The sequence below is a fragment of the Porites lutea genome, chromosome 11 (assembly GCF_958299795.1).
Source record: "Porites lutea chromosome 11, jaPorLute2.1, whole genome shotgun sequence".
In the NCBI taxonomy this organism is placed as follows: domain Eukaryota; kingdom Metazoa; phylum Cnidaria; class Anthozoa; order Scleractinia; family Poritidae; genus Porites; species Porites lutea.
The window spans coordinates 20,539,803-20,565,325 of NC_133211.1; the positions used below are offsets into that span (position 1 = coordinate 20,539,803).

The window sequence follows — 25,523 nt, forward strand, 5'->3', positions numbered from 1 at the left end:
TTTAGTTTGGCAGGAGAGGTTTTATTATCATGAAGAACAAGACACATACGATACACACGGCTATAGTCAGACACGATTTGCGTGATGTGATGCTCTATATATACAAGGAAATTTTCATAATTATAACCCAGCAGTAAAGAGCCTCCGCATTCTCTTAAGGTATCATTGAAGATTCCAGACTGCACTCTACCCCTGATAAACGAACATGAGAGCAAGGGGTCTAAATTGCCCTCAGGCGCCGGTAACTGAGGCTGTTTCTGATTCAAATTCCGCGTTTGATAAGTACAGTTTGTAGATATAGAGGCATCTTGTGACAGGGAAGGTGAGCAATAGTATTGCTTTCTATTTCTCTTTTCCAAAAACTCTCAGTACAATCAGGTTGTTCCTTATATTATTTGTTACTTATACCACACGTTCATTTTGGCACTAAACTGATATACGTGTTTCGGTTGAACTTTATCCTTGGTTTAAATTTGGTTTGGTTTCAAAGAGGCTATTTTCCTCTCTTTCATGCTCATTATCATACATTATCATACCAGAAAGTAAAACAAAATAAGATCTAAGCCAGGGATAACATTCAAGTACAATATATGGTTTTCCATTCTGATTAAGGTATGCGTTCTGGGTTTGTAATCCAACTTCGTAACGATATAGCAAAGTGAAAGATGTACTTTTACAAACGGTGGATTGTGCCCGTAAATTCGAGATATTTATAATAATTCCGCCACCGTCTCTTAAAGTTATTACTGCAAAATTCCTAGAATCCAAACTTTATTTAATCTTTAGCGGGCAGCGTAGGTGCTTGCCTTCGGTTGATAGTATCTTGGTTGTCTTTGTTTGGGAAGAGTTCTAGTGATTTCGAGTCGCTTGTTTCGACGGGGACAGACTCTTGCGGGGCCATGAAATTCATTCCACGGGACAGTCCCTTTAATGCGTCGCGAAAAGTTTTGCTACGTATCCAGTACACGGCTGGGTTGACAACGGACGTGAAGGCTACAGAAAACGTTGATAGTGTTCTGGCGAATCGAGGTACACCTACTTCGGTAAACATTAAAAACCCCAGGACAATTGTAGGTAGATAACACAGAGTGAATAGGCAGATTACGATAAATATTGTTTTCGTTAATCTAACTTCTTGGGCCTGAAAAATTCCTAGCTGTCTTGGGCACGAGTCTTTCGCAAACATTGTATCCACCCTACCACGTCTTGTTTTCATGGCTTTGAAAATCTTCGAGTAACAAGCCACAATTACAGTCGAATTGACTATCAAGAAGATAAACAGAAACGTATTATATATTAAAGGGCTTGAGTTGTGATCGTGAATGCATAGCCCGTAGTAAGGTTCAAACTTGTAATTTCCCCATCCAAGAAGGGGCGCTGAAGCAAAAAGAAGCGAAGCCAACCAAATCAGGAAAATCATTTGACATACCGTTTTTAATTTGAACTTTGAACGGTGCTGTACCGGGTGAACTGTGGCGTAATATCTAGTGATGCTTGTAACTGCTAAGGTAAGAAGACTGCATGAATAGGAAGCGTACGATTGGAAAGCTTGGAACTTGCAAACATTCGTGGAAAATTTCCAGGCGCCATTGACCAGAACTGACACAAGGAGCGGCAAGCTCACCACTGCACTAAGGATATCTGTAACGGCGAGATTTAACAAGAGAAAGTTTGGCACTGTTCTCAGCAGCTTATGTCGTGAAATTGCCAGGCACACGATAAGGTTACCAGCCAGCGCAAGACACAAAAAAACAGTGGCAATGCTCGATTCCAAAACGACTATCAAAGTCGGGCGAGGTGGCAGAGACGTTACATTCATACTCAAAATTAGATGTTCCGCGGTTATTTTAAAGTGGCATTTTCTTACTTCTGTTGATATGAACGTATCATTGCCATGTGATTAATGATGTGCGTCTAGCAGGGGTTTTGCATTAAAATCCGTTTATGACTTATTCATTATTGAGCGTTTGCACCTTGCGAAACTAATATTTTCTGAAACGAATTGATTATGGCCAATAGCTATAAACTTAAAACTTTGATTGTGTCGTCGACGCTTTCACGTGGTAAAAAGGAAAAAAAAACACTTTGTCCTTGCTTAGTGAGCTGAAGACTGAACTTGATTTTCACTTATAAGAATTTTTTTTCTCAATTGATTTAAAGCGAAATATTTTCTTTATGTGTCAAAGGCATGCTTTCCTTTTTTCTCTCTAAAAACAATTATTTCTTATCTTCGGTCATTTGAGGGTGATCAAAAAATAAACGGAAATGAATTTGGCTAGAAGCAGGCTCCGACCGTCGGCGTAAGATATGTATAGTCTACGTAATATATCAAACATGAGATGCAGTGTTTCATCACCAGATGAAACACCGAGAAGAGAGTTGAAAATACGACGCGCAGCGGAGTATTTTTGACGAACTTCGAGGTGTTTCATCTGGTGATGAAACACTGTGTCGAATGTTTGATATTTCTTCTCAAACAAAATCATTTTTGAAGGAGAAATTAAGGATGCAAATACTAAGCAGTGTTTCATCCGATTTCCAAACACTCATTAAACATTAATTTCCTTTGTATTTTCTTAATGAATTATTAATGAGTTTGAGAAGATTAAATCATCAGTCAAATGTTTAAATTTCCTAACAACAAAAACTTTCACTACCAAACATTACCCAAAGATCAAAATCACCATGATGATAAGTGCAACTCCCGTTCAAGTTGAGTCAGCTCGAACAAAAGAAGCGTACTTTTTACAACTGAGATGGGCTAACAAGTGATGTCGATTCTGAACAAAACATTAAAAAAGTGTTTTCATCAGACAATGTCAACATAAAACATCAGTATTCTACTTTTTTTCCTTTAATTAAATTTCTTTGAAAATAAGGGACGAGATACTAGAGACGACAGGTCTTTTTTTTGTCTGCAAGGCTTTCTAAATAGTAATCTCCCTTTGGAAACTCTTGTTTAAGCAGATCTGATAGAACCATCAGGATACCGTAAACTGACGCATATAAGCCCTGGGGGGGCCTATTGTACATCTTTGTCAGGGGTTTTAGGAGGGCTTACTCCGATCGGCTTATAACCGGAATACAGCTCTAAAGTGTGACGTCATAAAAAGTTAAAGCTGTGAAATTACGGGATTTGTCAAAATATTCTGAAAGACGACGCCCAAGACGCCTACTTACAAAACATAGCATTTCGGGGCAAATTGCCTCTGAGATATTAGTCCAGTTATGCTCTGATGACTCCACACAAATCCTTCTAAATTTGGGTCTAAACGTTTAGACCCAAGTCAAATTTAGAAGGATTTGTAATAATTACAAATCCCATAATTTCATAACTTTAATTTTTATGACGTCATCACTTTAGAACTCTATAGAAAAAGCCCTTCGAAACAAGTTATAGCATTGTTGATCAAAATACGTTTTGTATTTACTGTGATGTTAGAATTTGGCTTCAAAACGTCACAAGTTCAAACAAGAGACTATAAAGGGGACAGAGAGGGCATCCCCCATATACACCCTATTCCATAGGTAATTCGTCTCGAGTTATTTTTAACACCACAGATCTCAAGGGGGATTAGACAACAGCCAATCACATAGCGCGAATGTGTTCCGCGTGGATGACCCACGCTGAGAGCCACGCGTCCTTCACGAAATGACGCAGAACAACATGGGGCAAGACGCGGAGAGCGATTTTGCTATTCCTTTTGTCGACGAAAACGACTACAGCGAGATTTCTGCGAAAGCTGTGTCAGCGAAACCGAAATTAAAGAAGAATCGCCCTTCCTCTCTTGTATAGAGCTGAAAGTAGAGCAGGGAAATCCTTAACACACTGAATATTCTCTCAGGATCATTTATAATTTACAGTTTGAAGAGAGCAATTTCTGGTTTGATGTTTATTTTTTTCCGTCTTTATAGCGATTATTCCTACCCACAAACTTTGTCAATTGTAGGCGAACCCTCCTAAAGCTGAATTTCAAGGCACAATATTCAAGCTCAGAAAGAGAAATAAAATTTCGTCGTTGCTTATTTACGTCCTCCATAAAACGCGAAATTAGGCATTTTCACGTCGTAGTCGTGCAAAAACGGGAAAGAAATGAACAAAAAAGTGTGTTGCACGTGCGAAGTTGTTGTTTTGCTAATTAAACCTATTGTTTTTTTGACGTTCTAGTTGTCGTCCGCGTCGTTGGATCTTAAACTCCCTAAATTGTACAAAGGACCGGTTTCAATAGACCGGCGAAATTTCTCATTTTATTAAAGCACTGAGGTTACGACAACTTCGAGTTAAACTGATTGCACGGGTTGTCAAAGAGTCCAGCGATTCCTTTTTCCCAGGTGAGCGCCGACTCATTTCGCTTCAATATTCAGGAATGCTCTCGATCTTTTTACGCTTTCATTGCCTCTTGCCCGACATGTTTTGCACGGCGTTTGGTCATGCGAAAACTCCACGAAACATCCACGCCTCGCGCGAGGTAACTTTATCCCGATTCTAAAAATAACTCGAGACGAATTACCTATGGAATAGTGTGTATATGGGGGATGCCCTCTCTGTCCCCTTTATAGTCTCTTGGTTCAAATTATAAGGTTAGTCAAATTTGAATACAAATGATACCGAAACAAGATAACAAGCCTCACCCGTTTAATTAAGAAAAACTATTATCAACGGTACTTTGAAACTATTTTTAAGAAATGGAAAACAACTTTAAGTTTAAAACAAGACATGTTTCGATCGTTCAACGATCATCTTCAGTTGTGAATTCGTTTGCAAGTTCGGTTGAATTAATACAAGCAATTACTTTGAAACCAATATTAAAAACACTAATAAAAACTGGAAAGGAATAAATAAAATGATCTCATTCAAAGAAGAAAGCAAATACGAAGGCTAATTCTTCAACGTTTTGTAATGGAAAGGAAATAAGTTATACTCTAAGCTGGCACTTTGCAATTGTAGGATACACTGATACAGAAAAGCGTGATTTTAATATCTTTCTAGATCCACCTAAATTTTATTAAATTCTTTTTACCTCAACCCCTTGGTTTCCGAGGACATCGAAGAAGAAATTAAAGCACAACCAAATAACAAGGCTCATGGATTTTATTGTGCCAGTCAGGATTGGGAGTCCTACAAAGTTATTCAAAATAGCATAAAGTTTAAGAATGCTATCGTAAAATGTTCTGCTAAAGTTGGCTGTGCGTAAATCACGATGAAGATAATATTTAACGAAAATGCTAATTAAAAACTTCTAATCAATGATTAAGTCATCTTCAAGATCATCACTCAAAATGGACAATTTTAAATTTTGTGAATAGAAATAGCACATGCAAAAGGAAAACCGTACGCTTTAATTAACGTACCCACAGGTTTAAAGAGTATGTTGTATCTTGTGCCGAGTTAGCCTCATCCCCAAAATCGTGTTCTTTGGTTCCACCATCATCAAAAGATGCCGCGTCAGCTTCTGTTATTCCAATTCCGTGGTCAGCACGTGAACAGTTCTTGCCTCCTCCACCAATCATCATCACCGCTCCATCACCTCCGCTCCAGTCACACCAGAAGCCGATTGCATTAGCACCTTGGATGTTTCCTTTGCATGTTGCCTGTTTGAAGCCTCCAGTTGTTGCGTACTGACCGCCATACTGAACAGTACAATGACCCAGACATCGGTTACTTGCCCAAATGGCACCATTCCTAAAGTTACCAAAGGCTGTGATTTTCGATCGAAATGTCCTTCCACCTAGACAGTTTCCTATCGTCTGCAAGAGAGCGGTGTGCTGGCGGTCATTAGTGCGCGTGATTTTCAACTCGTTACCTCTGACCGTCCAGAATGCGGGAGCGATCATGTCAGCATTGTATGATGGATCAGTCGTCCTTCCATAACTTGTTCTTCTGTCATACCACCAAACCCCAGAATCACTCATCCAGTTTTTGGCGTCTTTGTTAGAGAACCGAGCGATGAGTGTCCACCCTTGTCCAGAGGAAGTCATATCACAGTATACCTGAAAGGAACGATACACGAGTCTAAAATATATGGCAACAGGAAGAGAGCGGAGTTATTAAAGTAATCAAATAGTTTACTCGTGAAATAAGGGAATAATTTCACGCCCGTTTCGTCCAAAAATTCTAATAACTTCCCGGCCTTCCGTCACCATTTGATTACAAATCACTACAAATTTAAGAATCACAAAACATACTAGATAATTATTCTTGTAGCACACAACACGCAACTATTCAACAGAGCAAGGCAATGTCCAACACCGGAGAGGTCAATTTGTAATGGCTTGAACGCGACAAATATAGCTGATTAAAATTATAAACCCGTAAAGATGATACCTAATGAATGTGTGGGTAAACGTTTGTTACCTTTGGAAATTTATCGCGAGCTTCTCGTGCAGATGCATTCCAAATGTAAAATGGAGTGGCAAAGAAATGGAGGGTACGATTAACATTTTAGTGTTACTTTTACATAATATTGAGATATACGCCTGATTGAAGAAACTTTGTCACTGAAAGAGGATTAACTTCATTAACCATGAACGATGAGGCTTAAAGGATTTTGGGGAATACGTTTACTTAGCATTCCAATTAATTTTTTTCCAAAAAAAGCAAGGAGTATTTTTAACTCTTCCCAGAGAACGTTTACGTCTCATCCTGTTATTATTTAAGTGTATGCTGGCGATGTGGCTACTATTTATTACAAGAGGGATTTCTGAAGAAACAAGTCATGCTTAAAGAGTTTTCGCCAAGAAAAATGACAAGGATGTTTTACAAATTACAGACCTGTAGCCAATATACCTTTTCTAGCTAACGTCATCGGAAGGTTGTCGCGGTTCAAACACATTGATACTTGGAGAACAATCAGTTGATGCACTCTATGCAATCCGCCTACCGTAAACATCATGTTTCCTCTGTCAGCCGCATTTGACACCGTAGACCATACTATACTCGTTGGTAGACAGAGTCATGGTTATTTTGGTTTTTACCACACCGTGCTAAAATGGTTTTTAATGTTTTTTTTTTTGTTCTTCGCGATCGGACACAATCTGTTATTATTGGTAAACACAAAGAATACTAGAATTTGGAGTTCCGCTAGGGTTGATACTAGGACCTCTCTTGATCACGCTCTATGCTGCAGCTATTCAGGACAAGATCTCTGCTCATAACCTAGACTGTATATTCTATTCAAATGATTCTCAACTTTACATTGATATTGATCCTCTTAATTGATCAACGTCCGGGCGTAAGCACCCTTCAGAAGCGTATTAGTGATTAAGTTATAGAATGGAACACCATCAATAAGTTAGCGTGCAATCCTAGTAAAACAAAGGTCATTCAGTTTAGTTCTCATTCGTCAAGAACCCAGTTCTTAGTGATTCTTCGATTGGCAACGCTGGAGTACAACCATCAGACCGAGTTGTAATCTTGGTGTAAACCTAGATAGAGAGCTCAATGGTCGTCCTCATATTAATGAAATGTGCAAAAAGGCTATGCTGCCGATTCGATTTATTGAATGATTAAGGAAGTATCTGAGCAAGAATCACCTTAATATGATGTTCAATGTCGCTCTTGGATAATTGTAACAGTTTATACAGTGGCCTAGCAAGCCGAGAAATAGATAAGCTCCAACGTGTTGAGAACTGTGCCGCACCCTTGATTCAACGAATAAAAAGAACCGACCATATAACTCCTGTCATGAAAAACTTGCACTGGCTTACTATTATTGCACACATCAATGTCAAAATTGCATGTGATTTGACTCCTCACTATTTGTCTTCACTTCTTGCAAGTTCCGCTTCTGTTTCCTAGACTTATGGCTATCGCTTATGCACCGAAAATCTGGAAAAGTTTACTTCATCATATCAAATACTCTGAATTTGCATACACTTTTAAGAAACGTTTGAACACTTTATTTTTTTTCCATTCAGATTAATTTACCATTGTAAGCGCATTGATAATTCTTTTAATAAAAACCATTATTTTGAACCTTGTTGGAATGCATCTGCACGAGAAGCTCGCGATAATGTAAGCCTTTTTAGAAGAGAACTTTAAATTTCCAAAGGTAACAAACGTTTACCCCCACATCCATTAGGTATCATCTTTACGGGTTTATAATTTTAATCAGCTATTAATATTTGCCGTGTTCAAGCCATTACAAATTGACCTCTGCAGTGTAGGACCTCGAACTTCCAATCACGATTTGTTGCCCTTTAAGCTCATCCTCCCTTTAATTAGTCCACCATCATCACTGGGTGAAATGAAGAGGTCACTGGCAAGCCATAAACCAAGAGAATAAATCGTCCTTGATGCAGTTTCATTAAATAATGTATAAAACTAAAACATACTTGGAAAGTTGAGGAAGATGGCGTAACTCTGTAAATTCCATCAGTTGCTTTGCTATCGATTCTCTTTATCTGGCTGCATGTGATTGAGACTGCAGAACAAAGTTTCTTACCATCAGTACCAGTTATATACATGGTTTGTTTTGAATTAGGCATAGAAATGAAGGCCATCGACGTTGCGCTATACGATCGTTAAACAAATCAATTTGAATGGACAGTTGAACCTTTCCACAACGGCCACCTTGGGGTCAGAAGAAAGTGGCCGATGTGTAGAGGGGTGTAAAATGACAATTTTTTAAGAGAGTACAACATGTCTATTTTCCTACGTTCATACTTGCTGTCCCCCATAATGATAATAATCCAGTCATAAATAATGTATAGAGATAAAATACGCAAAAATCTTGAATTATGTCTTAAATCAAAATGTTAACAGGACAAAACGAGAAAGGTTCGCAACATCTGCTTTTTTCTTAGAGAATTTATGCTTAGAATTATTGCAGCAGTAAAAATGAAACAAAATCAAAATACGATTGCCGCGGTTTATCATCAACACGTCATACGGATCAAATTTCATGACCGTTTTTGATTTTTTCATTAGTCGCTGAAAAAACTGGCCGTTGTCGAGAGGTTATTTTCGCACTTGGGGACACGTTTTAGAGGCCGTTGCCCTTGTGGAGAGGTGGCCATTATACAGAGGTTTCCATAAAAGTTAATGTATGGACCGGACTGTCCGTCTGAACAAAAAAGTGGCTGTTGCTGAGAGGTGGCCGTTAGTGGAGGTTCGACTGTGGCTACAAGAAACCATAATCCTTTAACAGGGAGGGAAATCATATGTGAATGGAACAAAATTAAAACATCTCAACAGGAAAGAAACCAATATGGTGTTGCTCAGTTGCTTAATCTGAACGTTAAAATTTAACTTGTTAAAATAGGCAGCCAAATAGAAGCTATAGATACTTTTAACTTCGTTAAACTTGTTGTATTTTAATATTTTTTTCCTTTTTCTTTCTTCCCCGTTTGCTTGTAAATAACGCAATTTGTCAAAATTTGGCGTGATTTGTCCTAAACTCCGAAAATTATGCAATTTACGACAACCCCCTCCAAAAGAGAAGACGAGCATCTATGCCCTTTTCATATAGCCGAAACGTCCGACATTTTATATTTCCTTGTTTTCGTTGTCAAAGATCTTAGTACTTTTTAAATAATAGACACTTGCAACGTTACAGTAAAAACCTCGTGCAATTTAAAGTAAAATTTGCAGATACCCTGGCACGCTTTCCCGTTTCCAACAAAACCAGGTTTGCACGTACAGAGATAAGAGCCTACTTTGTTCTGGCAGTTAGTATTCACATCACAAACGGAGGGGAGAGCGCTGCACTCATTGATATCCACGATTGGACAAAAAGGTGCCTTTATACTGGAAGAAACAGTACAGTATAGAAGATACATGCTAACTAAAGCAAGACAATAACTTGAAACAATATTGAACCTGTGGAAGTCATGTCTGTAAAAATGAACAAAAGACAACGACTTTGAGTAAGTTGTTTCATTTAAGTGAAGAGATGTGTTGAAAGTATATGCACTTCATTTTACAGTGCATTCATGCTTTTAGATAAAATGGCATTCGTGTACAGAGAGAAAATGATAAAAGGCTTGTTTGCACTACGATAGTACAGTTGTGAAGTGGGTCTCGATGATAATATGCTTGGTTTTAAATTTCTTATAACACCCATGATGCCATCCTCTCTTACGGTCGTTTAAAAATCTCACAAACCTTTACATTTCTTTATAGAAATTTGGGAAAGATCTATGTTATATAAACAGAGAATGAGTATTCTTTCACGGTGCTTGATGCTTGATGATGGTCGTAAAAGTCTAAACACAAACCTTTGCATGTTTTTCCATCACCAGAAAAGCCACGCTTGCATGCACAGGTATAGGATCCACGAGTGTTCGTACACTGGGCATTGGCATCACACACGGGAGAAGAAGCTGTGCATTCGTTAACATCTGTGACAAAAAAGCGAAACAGCCAACTGAAACAAACTTAATATAATAACTAAGCGTAGTCACTACAGGTGGCAAACCCAATTAAACAAGGCCGAGGCTTGCAAAGTGGATAGTTTCACACAAATCACTTTGCTATGACTGCTCAAGTTGGTGTGTTCGTTCACAAGAATGCGGGGGACGGTCTACGTGCCGATAAATAAGAGCCGTCAAAGTCTAAACACAAACCTTTGCATGTTTTTCCATCACCAGAAAAGCCACGCTTGCATGCACAGGTATAGGATCCACGAGTGTTCGTACACTGGGCATTGACATCACACACGGGAGAAGAAGCTGTGCATTCGTTAACATCTGTGACAAAAAAGCGAAACAGCCAACTGAAACAAGCTTAATATGATAACTAAGCGTAGTCACTACAGCTGGCAAACACAATTAAACAAGGCCGTCAGGCTTGCAAAGTGGATAGTTTCAGACAAATCACTGTGCTATGTCTGCTCAAGTTGGTGTGTTCGTTCACAAGAATGCGGGAGAACGGTCTACGTGCCGATAAACAAGGGCCGTCAAAGTCAAAACACAAACCTTTGCATGTTTTTCCATCACCAGAAAAGCCACGCTTGCATGCACAGGTATAGGATCCACGAGTGTTCGTACACTGGGCATTGACATCACACACGGGAGAAGAAGCTGTGCATTCGTTAACATCTGTGCCAAAAAAGCGAAACAGCCAACTGAAACAAGCTTAATATAATAACTAAGCGTAGTCACTACAGCTGGCAAACACAATTAAACAAGGCCGAGGCTTGCAAAGTGGATAGTTTCACACAAATCAGTCTGCTATGTCTGCTTAAGTTGGTGTGTTTGTTCTCAAGAATGCGGGGGACGGTCTACGCGCCGATAAACTAGGGCTGTCAAAGGTAGAAATGTGATGGAGAATTTTAAGACTGGTGAATACATGAGAAAGGGGTTTTTGTCAGTCATTGACAAATGCGGCTCGGAAGAAAAAGTCCGAATACTCCCAATAGGTGTCGAACGTATGACCTTAAGGTTTCTAGTCGAGGTGCTACAGGGGCCTATTCAAGGCGAAGGGGATATGACTGCACTCGTTGATGTCAGCTTACGACTATAATCAGAGGATTTTATAATATCCTTGAAAATTATAATACAGTGAAGACGGTACACCCTATGAAAAAAGGAACAGCAACTCAATATTTGACAAGTTGTTGCTTAAAATGGCAAAATGAACCTGTCAACTGATTCATTTTCTTAAAATTAAACACAACGACTGAGGAATTGTTCAGAAATGATTTGTCTAATGAGTGAAAGTATTTGGATTTATTGCCATCTTAATTACCGAGTTTGTTGCTGCTTTTGAGAGAACAACTACGAGTACGGGGGGAAGGCTGTTGCCTTAAGGACATAGTGCAGGTTTAGAGTGGGCCTAATCTGATGATAACATGCTGGAACTCTTACGCATCTCAAAAATAATATAGCCCGCATAATACCCTTCTTTCTTTATGTTCGTATTTTGTTTTCACTGACAAACCTTGGCAGGTTTTTCCATCACCCAAGAAACCAAGCTTGCATGCACAGCTAAAGGATCCACGAGTGTTCGAACACAGGGCATTGACGTCACAGACGGGAGAAGAAGCTTTGCACTCGTCAATATCTGAGCAAAGAAAATAAAAGCCAAATGAAACAAGGAACACTAGCTTATTGAGCTTCTTGATTGCAAAGCAAACCTGTAACTTAATCTTAAAGTAGTTTATGACTTTCAAGTTGTACATTGTCCCTTCATCAAGAGACCTTTATCGCATTCCTCTCGATCAAGGAAACACAACAGCATATAACCCTAGAGCCTCCCTTTACCACGGACAAATTATTACAAAAATAGCTTTAGCTAAAGTGGCGCCACCTATGGAACAAACTCTCGTGTAATGTGAGGCAAGCAGAGTCCCTTACGAAATTTAGGTGTCTTCTTAAACAAGTACTCTAGGGAGCGGCATTCGTGGAAAGGCAGCTTTTTATTTTAATTAATATTTTTTATAATGTAGATAGTTTACAATGTTTTCTTATTTGAACTGTAATTTTTTGGCTGATGAATTGACCGTTGATAAATAAAGATTATCTATCTATTATCTATCTATCTATCTATCTATCTATCTATCTATCTATCTATCTATCTATCTATCTATCTACATCTATCTATACCTATATATATATTTATATATATATATATATATACTAAAAATAATGAAAAACGAAAGTCTTCTTTGCTTTTGCGCTACGCGTTTCACCGCTGTTGCGGCTCTTCAGGCATAGCAAAGTGTTTTTATTAACTTATCGCGTCACAGACGTAATTGTAATTACAATTATAATGGCTCTTGTAATTCGTAGCACGCGCGAGCAATTAGCGTAATTTCAAATCATTAAGAACGGGTTTATATTTCAAAATAAAAAACCTCTCTTTGTTTTTTCTCATGCCCTCGGAGGGGCTGAGAATCTTGTAAAACGGAAAGATAGTAAACTGAGGAGTCAATCCCGCCGCACATTCATCGATATGCTTACTGACTCCCAGCATACTAACGCGTAGCGCAAAAGCAAAGAAGACTTTCGTTTTTCATTATTTTTAGTATCTTCATTCGACACAGAAGTTTACTTTCTATATATATATCTATCTATCTATCTATCTATCTATCTATCTATCTATCTATCTATCTATCTATCTACAATGAAACGAGGTCGAACCTTGGCGATACAATTTCATAAAAATCGCTATGTGATTTGTATGTAAAAATCGCATTTGATTTGTTTTCTTACGAGTCTCCCACAAACACAAACCTTTGCATGTTTTTCCATCACCAGAGAAGCCAAGCTTGCATGTACAGGTATAGGATCCACGAGTGTTCGTACACTGGGCATTTACGTCACAGACGGGAAAAGAAGCCGTGCATTCGTCAACATCTGAGCAAAAACAAGGAACAGCCAAATAATACATGCACCCCAAGCTTCTTGAGCTTCTCAAATGCAAAGCAAACCTCTAAAGTTAATACAGTATAATTATAGATTGTAGTTAATGACCATCAACTGGTTATTCCTGCTACCCAACCAGCAAAGGCAAGGCTTGATGGGACAGTTTCTTGAAAATTACTACATATTTGACTGCCTTAAGTTTATTTATTGGTGTGAGGAATTTTCGGAAAACACCTGAATTAAACAGGAATATTTTTCTGCCAATAAGGAACTGAACTTCTTGTTTGATAAGAAGTTTTCAGCCTACTTGCCTTCGGACTTCATATCGCAATGAGCGAGAACAGTGAAACCAGGTTTAATGATACTCATCCAGTATTTCTTGCTTATGGCTTCTCCTTCACTTGCTTTGATCTCTTTACACGTTTCTGCTGGGAGCTCAGGAATGGAACCGAGAGGAACTGGAAGAAAAATCTGTCATTAATAAAATGCGCTACCCTTTGGCAATGAATGTGCGTGAAGTACCTGTTTAAGCGCGAGCCTTTAGGAAGAGCCTTAAGAGACTTATCTGAATCTTTGCTAGTGAACACCTCTAGTGTCTTTCTTTTATGGGTGGTAGAGTCGGATTCGTGCTCATCCCATATATTCGATTGCGCTTTACAATATTGTTATATTTAATTTATTTTAAAGGTGACTAAAGCGTTTTAAGAAACTATTAAAAACTACAATAAAAGCTATTAAAAACTATAAAAAAAATACAGTAAAAGCCAACAATCAAATCTATTTAAAAGCTAAATTGAAAAGATGAGTCTTAACAGCAGTCTTAAAAGTGTCCAATGTCTTTATGTTGCGAATTGCCGAAGGTAACGCATTCCAGAGATAAGCTAAGGTGCAGCTGACTGGAACAGTGCAAGAGTTGGATGGGTCTTAATGCCAGGTAACTCGAGGAATATAGACTCTTGACCGGACCCGGGAGACGGCGGAAATCGAGCCTATACATGCATCAGGAGTTCTGGACTTCCTGTTGGATCGCACGGCATTGTGGGTAGGCGGGCTCAGAAAAGTGGGCATCAACTTGCAGCTTCGCCATATTGGATTACACGTGCAGGAATATAGAAAATACAGTTGGACTGAGATAAGTGGGCATCAAATCCTTGTTTGGTCGCCATCTCTGCTTGTTTGAAGTTGTTTCGCTTGATTTATTACCCTTTGTATTCACAATCGAATCGAAACGAGACTCACTTACAGAAACTCCAGTGACAAGGCCAAAACAGGTAAGGAGTCGTATTTCTGTTCTGTTTTGTTTTTATCTCCTAACTAAATAAATGGACAGAAGTCGGAGCAGAGGTGAAGCTCTGATAGTTGAATACGTTTTAACTTTTTATAATGTAGGTTTGATATGAGTCGTGAAGAGCTGCCTTTCGAGGTTATCCAGACATGGAAACCTGAGCAACTGAAAGAGTTCTGTCGCAAGCGGGACTTGAAGGTTTCAGGAACCAAAGCTGAACTTGTAGCCCGCGTATTTGCCGCGGCAGAAATGGGCATTTCCATCAAGCCAACTGCTCTGGAACGAATTGCTACTACCGAAAAAGAGAAGGCAAAATTACTCATAATGCCAAACGGGACCTCAGTTCCAGATCCTTTGACACTGAAGGATGGCTGGGTGAAGGAAAGCGAGAACATGACTTCTTGGCCGCCGATATACCTGAGTGATATAACATTTTTTTTGATGAGTGATCACCCAGGGAAGGATGTTGACTTCCACAAACGCGTCCTAAATGAATATAAAGAAGGGAAGGCGTATCGTTTGTTTGACTCTGGCTGGTTGAAAGAGATATCATATCATAAAATCACGGATGACTCGGAATATTGCTTTTTAAAAGCAAAATGCACTCATTCCATGAAAATATCGGATACACCGCATTCTGCATGGATTTGTGCGAACAAGAATAATGGCTTTATAGTCAATGCCTACTGTACATGTGTTGCTGGGTTTGTATTACCAAGATAGATAAAAGTGAACATAAATTAGTATTAATTTGTAGGGTCAAACCCTATTTTTCATCTCATTTCATAGTTTCATGTTACTGGTGTGATGGTGCTATATGGTGGTAGGGACTCAACCATGGAATTAAAAAGGGTACAAGCTCCTTGAAACTAAGAGAGAGTCATGGTATAGTATAAACCAACTAGTGGTCTATTACAAATCCTTCATTCTGATTGAGTGAGCAACTAATGGCCTAATAGTGATAGGCCGTGCCTGGCAAAACCACCTGCTTTCTTGCAATTTGATTTTTTTTTTCAACACAAAATAATGGTATCCACACTCACAAAACAGATTAACTTGTTGGTCTATACTAAAACAATTAGAATTTTACATCTTTTTGTGGTATTGGCCTCTGGCCCTGTGGTGCATTTGTCATATAGCAGATTCTGACTTGAGGTCTAATTATTAAATAATAGGGAGATGAATTTCACAAAACTAGGAGCAGGGCAATATTATTCTTGAGCCCCCAAACAGTGTTGAGGTTTTTAGATGCTACATGATTATTTTCATTCCCTTTTTTATAATTTCAGAATGAGCAGCTCTTGTATTCATATCACAGCATTGCTGTTTAGAGTTGAGGCTGCTAATAGAAGTGGAATGACCAACCCAGCTTGCACATCAAGACAATGTGTGTGGAATGTCCCATCAGAAAAGACAGTTATCAAGCCAACAAAGATTGCTGACATGAATTGGAAGTCATCAAAACTAAATAACGGTAACTAAGTAAGATATAGTAAACATAGGACATAGGAATCACTGCTATTGGTGAAATGCTAAAAAATAAATATGCTAAACTATTTTGCAAACAAGGCTGAACTTCATTCATGCAGCATCACGATACAGTGTCCCTGTAATATTACCACAAAATGTAGCAACCTCTGAGCCTATGATTACCTCATGATTTTATCAGCTTTGTTTTTGTTTTCTTAAGAACCTACCAGACCAACTGTAGACAGCAGGCGTAGCCTCTTTCAGCCGGTAGAAAAAAAGAGAGCTCTGGATGACAGTGAGAGAAGAAGAAGTTTCTACGAGAATTTAAAGGATACATTTCCAGACTCCTGTTTTGTGTTGATGGGTCAAGCCGAATGCACACCAGAGCCACTACAACCAATATCCACTCCTAGAGAAAGTTACATACTCTCCAGTGATGAAATTGATGCTATAGAGGAAATAACTGTTGGTCCGACTGAAAATGAGGCTTGGCACCAGCAAAGGGAGGGCAGAATAACTGCCTGAAATGTTTACAGGGCATTGACTAAAGTAGAATAATAATAATAACAATCTTTTAATAGGATGCTCCATCACAAGAGTGGTTTACATAGAGGTCCTAATTACGAGATGTATATTATATAATACAATTAAAATATAAAAAGGTTAAGCTAAAATCGATATATATGAAAAAAAAAAAAAAAAAAAAAAAAAAAAAAAAAATTCAAGCTAAAATCCAGTTACAGAAATAATCAAAACATAAACACTACAAGTACTCAATTATAAAAAGCAGAAAAAAGACACTTCTTAAAAATTGGAAAACTTGCTGAGTTTCTTACAGTTCTCTCTAATTCATTAAAGTCTTTGAAACAGTGGTACCGCGAACGTTGTTTTCCCCAATTATATTTAATTTTGGGGAGCTTGATAGTATCGTTATTGCGCGTATTGTAGGAATGTATATCACTCTTTCTTACAATGTCCAAAGAATGATTAAGTTGGCCATTAATACACTTGTATGCATATATACATCGATGACATTTCCTACGTTCTTCAAGATTCAGCCATCTCAAGACAATCAATGCATCGGTGGATGAGGAGTGAGGTGATCTATCTAATATCAACTTAGCTGCTTTGTTTTGGAGAATTTGCAATTCCTTCATAAGTGAGACATTGTCCTTGTCACCCCAGACTAAATCAGCATAATCAAAAATAGGTAGCACTAAGCTATTATAAAAAAGTAACCGGGCATCATAAGGTAAATAATACTTAATCCTACGTAGAAGACCAAGGTTTTTATTAACCTTACATGAAATATACTCAATATGGTCGGACCATGTGAAAGTTGAAGACAACATAACTCCCAAATATTTAAAACTACTTACAGAATTTATATCAGTGTCAAAAATAGATAACGTGAAAGAGGAAATAAAGAATCAGTGAGTCAAGCTGAATGCACACCAGAGCCACTGCAGCCAATATCTACTCCTAGAGAAAGTAACATACTCTCCAGTGATGAAATTGATGCTATAGAGAACTAATAGAATAGGATAACTGTTGGCCAGGCTGATAATGAGGCTTGGCACCAGCAAAGGGAGGGCAGAATAACTGCCTCAAACTTTTATAGAGTATTCACTAAAGTAGAATCAATGAAAGTCAATGAAGAAAATAGTGCCGATAAACTTGTTGATAGCTTATTGGGAAAAGCTAAACCACCTACAAATTTACCAGCTCTTAAATATGGCAGAGATATGGAGCCCATTGCAGTTAAGGAATTCATCAAATACTTCAAAAAACACCACAAGGATGTTAGGTATAGAGAATGTGGTATCTTTATTGATAAAACTGAACAGTACTTGGGAGCATCCCCAGACTTACTGATAGAGTGCTCTTGTTGTGGGGAAGCAGTAGTAGAGATCAAGAACCCTTTTAGCATTGCCAATGAAATTCCCTTAGCAGATAATCTGTCATACTTATGTATGTGTAATGGACAAGTAGCTTTAAAGCAGCAGCATCAGTACTTTGCACAGGTCCAGGGTGAGATGGCCATAACAAAGAGGCAATTGGGCTATTTCTTTGTATACACACGAAAGGGCTATCACTTGGAAACAATCAGATTTAATGCCACATACTGGCATAGGCTTGAAGAAAATCTAACCTGGCTTTATAGTAATTGTCTTTCACCAGCCCTGAAACTACTGCAAAAATAAATTGTTTAAAAAAATACCTAGAAAATGGATCTGACTGATTATATAAACAGGCAATCATATTTCCATGGAGCCTGCACAATATAATTGAACAACTACATGTATTATTGTATTAGTCATTGCTTTATTTGATCCTTGATATCTAATGTCAAAAGTATAAAACATTCATCAAGTTGTTAATAAAAAAATTGCTTCCTACACTGATTACACTGGTCTTATTAAGACATCAACATAAATTTTGTATTACTGGGGTAGCCAGGGTTTTGTTAAAAGGGGCTCAAAGGGGCCCAAGGCTTAAAAGGGAGAGGCCCGAGCTTTTTCTGGACTTGATTGTCTCATATATTTACTATATATTACTTTTCAGAGAGGTGGGCCAGGCCCTTTAGTCCCCCCCTGGCTAAGCCCCTGTTTATGCATATTTGTGGTAATGTCTTCCTACCAGTGCAAGGAAATCAGTTTCACTAAACCTGTGAACATACTATTGATATCTTGAATTGTGTTATTCCAGAAGAGGCAGAAAAAGCCCATACCCAAACCATGGGGGGAATTATTTTTCAAACGATCCCCCAACCCCTAAGGAATTTCCAAATGAAAAGTGCAGTAGTGTTTTTATGGATGTTTATCTCCTATAAAACAGGTGGCAAAATTGACCCCCCCCCCCTGGAATTTCCAATTTCCCTCCATAGTGGGGGTATGGATTTTCTCGTGAATTACACATTTGACTCTATATCTTGTGCCAAAAATAACGTGTTACTTGCAGAGAGGCTTGTACAAATTGCATAATGCAGCACAGACAATAATAATGTTATCAAGATTACCAATAAGAGAGATGGGCAGTTCGTTCTTGATTATACGGAATGTTTTCAGCCGCCTGATGGCCCGTTCTACAAAAACGCGTAGATTAGCTATTGTTTTAGTTTTCTGTACATCAGCTTTCGTGAACTGTTCTTGTCCACGTTTCCCTGGCGGAATAAAAAGGTCGGCTCTGTGAAGCAAAAGATCCTCTGCAATAGTGAATCCACGATCTGCCATTACTGCATCATATGGCTCAAGGATGTTGTAAAACCCTGATTCCCTTGTCAAATGGACATCTGAGGTGCGCCCACCCCATGCCTCGGAGATGAAGTTGAAGGCCCCATTTGGGGTGTCTGAAACTAGGATTTTTGCAGTATTGTGGTGCTTATAATCTGACCACGTTGATGCTCTGATTACAGGGTTGCTTGGGGTCTCTATAAAAATTTCAGTGCAGTCTATTATATGGCGCACCTTGCAGTATCCTGGTTTTTTGAACTTCTTTGGCAGTGTTTTCTTAACAACTTCCATGCTAGGATTGTATATTAGGCATTTCAGTTCATTAGCCAAAATTTTGACCCATGTGTTGAAAATAGTTGATACGGTACTTCGTGAAATTCCAAATCTTTGTGCAAGGTCTGCATTGGTGGATCCCAAACGGAGTTTCATTAGTGTTAAAAGAAACTTGTCCTTTTGAGAAAGAGCCCGGTTTGGTCCAAATTTTTTTGTTGATTTCCTAAAGTTCCTGCCTTTTCTGGATGTTTTCTTAGGGCCACTCCAATATCTCACTTTTTTTTATAGATCCTTTGACAGAGTCAAATAATTTGTGAAAGGCAGGCTTTGATGGGATACCAGTCAGTAAATTTACAGTCTGGTCATTTCTCAGATCTGAATGCTTCAATCCCTTATCCTGTTTGGCAACAAGTTGAACTTCCAGCAACTTCACTTTTTCACTTAGCTCCTGTATTTTCTCTGAAAGTTCCACGATTTTTTTATCTTTGTCTTGTCTGCTTTTCAAGCAACATGAGTTCATGCAAAAATTCGAATTTTCATTAATTTCATACCAGCCATAGACATAGCAATGGTCATGAATTACGGATGCTCTGTCTATGTCAACACAATCATTGACAGAAGTAGAGGGCTCAGGGTCTTGGAGCTCAACATCATCACAAGCCAGGTTGTCAGCTGAGTGGTCAAGAACAGGTACTGGTATTTCATCGCTACATGTATCTAGCTTAGCTCGTTTTCTGGATCTTACTGCAAGAGAGTTATCCCGTGGCGTTGGTGGTGGGCGTTTGGAGGCTCTCGTTTTCTTGCTGTGACCAAGTTGCAAAGTTGGGTCTGGGTTTTCAGCCGTTGGTTCACCGTCAACGAAGTGTAGATTACAAACTCTTGAATCGTTGTTAGGCATCCAAAGAGTCCCATTCAAACTGTTCCTGCTTATATTTTTTGCCCATTGTAATCGGCGTTCCGGGTTCTTCTTTTCTGTCGGGAACGGGAATAATTTGAAGGGTGGCTGGCAGTCACACATGCTTGAACCATTTTTACAACCATGAAGCTCACAGGTCGTAGCTGCCCACTTCCCAAGCCTCTGTCCACTGCTGGGACAGCCTAAGACCACACAATTTCTGTGGCCGAATCCCATGGACAAAGTTAATCTACATTAAAACAAAAGAAATACGACATAAGTCTGAGTATAAAATAAGCAAAAATCATACTCGTACCATCTCAAATCGACTACACTCTGCAGCCTAAAATCGTTAGAATGACGTTGCCAAGAGGTAATGAAACAATAGCTTACCTTTAAAATACCTTTTATTTGGTTCTTCTTATAAATTCCTGCACGTGTAATTCGATGTAATTCCACTCTCGATGTAATCCAATATGGCGAAGCTGCAAGTTGATGCCCACTTTTCTGAGCCCGCCTACCCATAATGCCGTGCGATCCAACAGGAAGTCCAGAACTCCTGATGCATGTATTAAATAATTAGGAGCTTGACCATATAAGCACTTAAAAGTCAAAAGCAGAATCTTAAACTTTATACGGTAACTTATCGGAAGCCAATGAAGGTGGAAAAGCAATTGTGTAACATGGCAGAATCTTGGTGTTCCACTGACCAACCGAGCCGCGGCATTCTGTATCCGTTGGAGTTTCATGATATATGAATTCGGGAGGCCCATATAGTAGACAGTTACAATAATCTGATCTACTGGTTATAAAAGCATGAACTATAATGATTCGGTGACTGATTACGATTCTTAACGCATGCTATAAAGATAATAGAAAGCGGATAAGCAATTTCTATTGATATGACTTAGCATACTCATTTTACGAATCAAACCAGGTTCCCAGGTTACGAACTTCACAAGATGGAGCAACTTGGGAGTCGCCGACCGATAAGGTACTGATGTTACTGACTTTCTGAAGTTGTTGTCTCGTTCCAATCAGAAGCTTAAGACATTCTGTCTTATCCGAATTCAGTTTTAACTTATCCGAATGCATCCATTGACTGATGTCAGCAATCAGATTCCAAACAAACATGTGGGCCTATCCGAACTTATAGGCAGAAACGGTGTAGTTTAAGGTCCCTAATAAAGGATATATTTCGCTGTATAATTATAAGTACATAGTCCGAGAAGAGGTACAGTAACTCTTTAAAACATAATTCTATAATTACCAGCCTGTTAGTTCATTTTACCTCTATTCACGTCTCTTCTATAATAATATCTGTCTGGGTCTGGTACAAAGTCCTCAGGTCTGGCTTCTTTGGTTCTGTTACTGAACTCACACATGTCAAGAGAGATCACCCAGTTGAAACTCTGACATCTTTTGTCTTGACGACAGGTAAGTACGCACTCATATCCGAAGTTTGCCATCATAGTCTTGTAAATGTATCCTTGTAACTTCCAGCCATAAATGGATTCCTCACCTTTTATGCAATGTTCTGAAATCACCCTGTTGAATACATGGCTTAACAGAAAAAGTAATTTGATGTGGACGAGGTACCTCATTGCCATTCAGATGGACAATGAATCCCCACTTGATTCTGGAAAAAGGATGTCACTTACTTTTCAAAATCCTACAAACGATAGAAGTTGGTGCAAAGAGTTAGTTTATCACTTGAATGATAAAGAAAGTTGGCCAGCATAAGGAGATTTTAAATGATGGGGCCAATTAAGTTAAGTAAGCGGGCCATGCTAACGCCAGTTGTTTGACATGTTTAGTCCCGGCCTGAGCCTACTTTTATGCGCGTTGGTTATGTTTTTAAATCGCGTTTTTTGGCAAGAGTGATTTAACCGATTTCTATGATTTTCTGCATCCTTAATAAAGAATAATGCAACTTTAAGAAAATGTCATTTATTTTTCTGTAGGTGAAAAAAACGTTTGATATATCGGCAATGTTTTAGACCGCATTTTTACAAAAAATGCCATGAATAACTTGGAAACTCTACGACAGATTTTTCTCTAATTTTAGCAAATAAGCCTCAGAGCTCTTCAGTTTTATATCTGCAAGTTTGAAGTCAATCGTGACCGTAGATCTCACTGCACAAAATGCTGGTCAAATTTAACCTTGAAATGCAGCGCTAAAACATTTGTGAAAGTTGACGCACAAATAGAGGACGAGTGCCGACGGACTATCTCCTTTCTACAATGGTATTCTTGGCCAAAGCTTTACTGCAAGAAACTGAGTCATCAGAAACCTACGACGAATACAGGTCACATCTCAAGAGGGACAACTTTATGCTAACTGCCCGCAAGATTATAGACTGAATTTCCATTCATCAAACTTACTTTGTTTTGGTCCCTCTCTTTTCGAAACCAATCTTAACAAAGCAAAATATAGCATCTACGAAAAACTGTCAACAGTTTTTAGCGTCGCAGGTTTCCGTTTCGAGGAGAAATAAAACCACCAACTCCTGAGTACTTCTAAACATCCATTTTCAGCTGTACTGGAAGCCCTTGTACTTGGTAATTTATTCACTTTAAGCTTTTAAACTTGTCATCACATTCGCACGGGAAATTTGCCACTTGGGGATGAAAATGAAGAAAAATATGAAAAATGGCAAACTGCCCGTGCGAATGTGATGGCAAATCTAACATTCAAGCTTGAATAAATTACCAATTACAAGGGTTTTCGTTGCAGCTGAAAATGGATTGGTTGAAGTACTAAAGTTGGTGGCTTTATTTCTTCTCAAGACGGGAACCTTTCGGTGCTAAAAACTGGTTGGTGATTTCTGCAAATGCTATATTTTGCTTTGTTAAGATTTTTTTCGAAAAGAGAACTGCAAAAACACACTAACTTTTGATAAATAGAAGTTCTTTAATCTTGCGCCGCATTCAGCATAAAGTAGTTCTTCTTGTATTGCGAACTGTATTCGCCGTAGGTTTCTGATTACTCGGTTTCTTGCAATAAAACTTTGGGCAAGAATATCCTTGCAGATAGGAGATAATCCTTCTGTACTTTTCTCTTTTTTGTTCGTCAACTTTCACAAAATAAATTTGTTAGCGTTGCATTTTGAGGTCAAATTTCAGTTGACCAGCATTTTGTTCAGTGAGTTCTACGGTCACGATTGACTTCAAACTTACAGGTATAAAAGTAGAGAGCTCTGAATTATTTGCTGAAGTTAGAGAAAAATCTGTCGTTAGGTAGTGTTTCGAAGTTATTGACTTTTTTTGCAAAAATACGGTTTTAAACATATGCCGATATCTCAAGCGTTTTTATACCTACAAGAAAATAAAAAAAAAACATTTTCCTAAAGTTGCACCATTTTTTATTAAGGATGCCAAAAATCATAGAAATCGGTTAAATCATTCCTGCCGAAAAAAGCGATTCAAAAACATAACCAATGGGCATTTAAATAGGTCCGAGCCACCTTAAAACTGTATACTACTGCCAATTAAAAAAAGTGTTAGTCAAGCACAAAAACTCCCAATACGACAAAAGAAATTACTGTGTTATGCAAAAAAATTAAAAGAATAAGAGAGGAAAAAGAATAACAAAAAACATTTGAGTCTTTTTTAGTAATTATTGCAGTCCATAATTCTATATCACTCACAGTATTTTCGCATTTGGCATTTAATGTCTTAAAATTTCGATTCCGTAACCCATTTATTTCCTCCCCTTTAAGGCTCAGATTCCCAGTTTGTCTGCAGTCTGTGGTGCACGGGGTGTAACTTATAATTTCATATACACCTGTCGCTTATTAAGAAAATTTATTATTCTAATAACTTTAAGTGACATATAAACTCATGCTACCGTATTCAGGTGACATTCTTGTTAGTCAGTTGCTTGTTGAGGCATTTAAAAAGAAAATTTATGCTTAAAAACGTTACTCGACTTTTCGATAATTTCTAACATCATTATCGAGAATAAGAAATGTTAAGTTTCAAAGTTGTTTAAGGGTCGAAGTTTAAGTAAATTAGATTGCATTTGAACATGGTTCATTATTATGTAGATTTCTTAATGGAAAAGATTAACACGAGTCGAGTCCGATTCCACGTTAAGTGATGGTTTGCGTTCTTGTATAAATAGCATATCAGCATACAAGCTAGGCATTCGAATTTATTTTTGCATTTATTTCTGGTTTAAATAGATTCTGTTAATTTGTCGACATCTGCGTCGTGGTTTTCCTGATTCTTCAAGAATATGTCTGCGGTGCTCCATTTCAAAGAAACATACGGACTATATAGTGTTGTTTGGAAATTCATTAGTCTGCTTAATCAGATTCACCTATTTTTATAGGCTAATTTCCTTGGTTTGATATGTTTGAAAATGTAGATGCGGCATTTGGCATTGTTAAGTCTTGGTAAAACTGATTTAAAAAAAGGGATGAAATTATCCCCATTTTTTTGAAACCCAACACCGTTCCTGCTGCAACATAACAGTTGCAAAATGGAAAAGAATTAATAATTTATTAGCTTTGACCCAAAATAGTCTTGTCAGGTTAAAATGACGCCCAACTGAGAAATGATTTACATTACTAACGTTTTCATGAAAAATATAGTTGTAGGTAACGGTGTAAATTTGTTCACTCTTGTAATTTGTGTGAGAAAATGACATATTTTGAGCCGATTTAGATGGCTTAATTTCTGTCTTACTGGCCACAGTTGGCTTAGGTCTGTTGAGGGTAACCTAGTTAGAGGAATTTGCAGTTTGTGCACTGCGTCAACGAGTCTTTGATTCATTTCCAGGGAATCCAACCTTCCAATTATCAGCCTACTTTACATTACCAATTTAAAGACGCTAAAAAGACACTATCACTGTATAGAAATTCGCCACATCAAACAATAAAGCTTAAGGACAAAGGCCGCAGTATAATCAGAAAATGCAACGCGTTTTGCTTTCAGAATTGCTTCCTGAGAGTCGGGTATACTTACCTTATAGTTCTTCGGTACTGCTTACGTTTCTGTGGGCAGCGAAATACAGAGGCTTTCCCCACTTAATAAAGAGTGGTTGTTCTTCTGG

The 25,523-nt window shown here is 38.2% G+C and overlaps 3 protein-coding genes and 1 pseudogene across 3 annotated transcripts; 1 reads left to right on the plus strand and 3 right to left on the minus strand.

Moving 5' to 3' along the window:
- On the minus strand, positions 1 to 1,988 carry LOC140952525 (melatonin receptor type 1A-like). Its single transcript, XM_073401948.1, has one exon. The coding sequence runs from the start codon at positions 1,817 to 1,819 to the stop codon at positions 776 to 778; it is 1,044 nt and encodes a 347-aa protein (XP_073258049.1). The 5' UTR covers positions 1,820 to 1,988; the 3' UTR covers positions 1 to 775.
- Positions 1,989 to 5,057: 3,069 nt separating this feature from the next.
- Positions 5,058 to 25,523, minus strand: LOC140951793 (uncharacterized). The gene is made up of 10 exons (XM_073401142.1): positions 25,436 to 25,523; positions 21,756 to 22,136; positions 13,620 to 13,766; positions 13,177 to 13,299; positions 11,882 to 12,004; positions 10,918 to 11,040; positions 10,567 to 10,689; positions 10,219 to 10,341; positions 8,335 to 8,423; positions 5,058 to 5,991 (listed from the first exon to the last, which is right to left on the minus strand). Exons 2-10 carry the CDS (start codon positions 22,072 to 22,074, stop codon positions 5,344 to 5,346), a joined length of 1,818 nt encoding a protein of 605 aa, XP_073257243.1. The 5' UTR covers positions 22,075 to 22,136; positions 25,436 to 25,523; the 3' UTR covers positions 5,058 to 5,343.
- On the plus strand, positions 14,323 to 18,267 carry LOC140952293 (uncharacterized). The gene is given in 5 exon segments (XM_073401720.1): positions 14,323 to 14,579; positions 14,698 to 15,297; positions 15,883 to 16,067; positions 16,284 to 16,481; positions 17,498 to 18,267. Coding segments are annotated over 4 exon segments (1,746 nt in total). The 5' UTR covers positions 14,323 to 14,579; positions 14,698 to 14,704.
- On the minus strand, positions 18,883 to 21,031 carry LOC140951794 (uncharacterized; annotated as a pseudogene).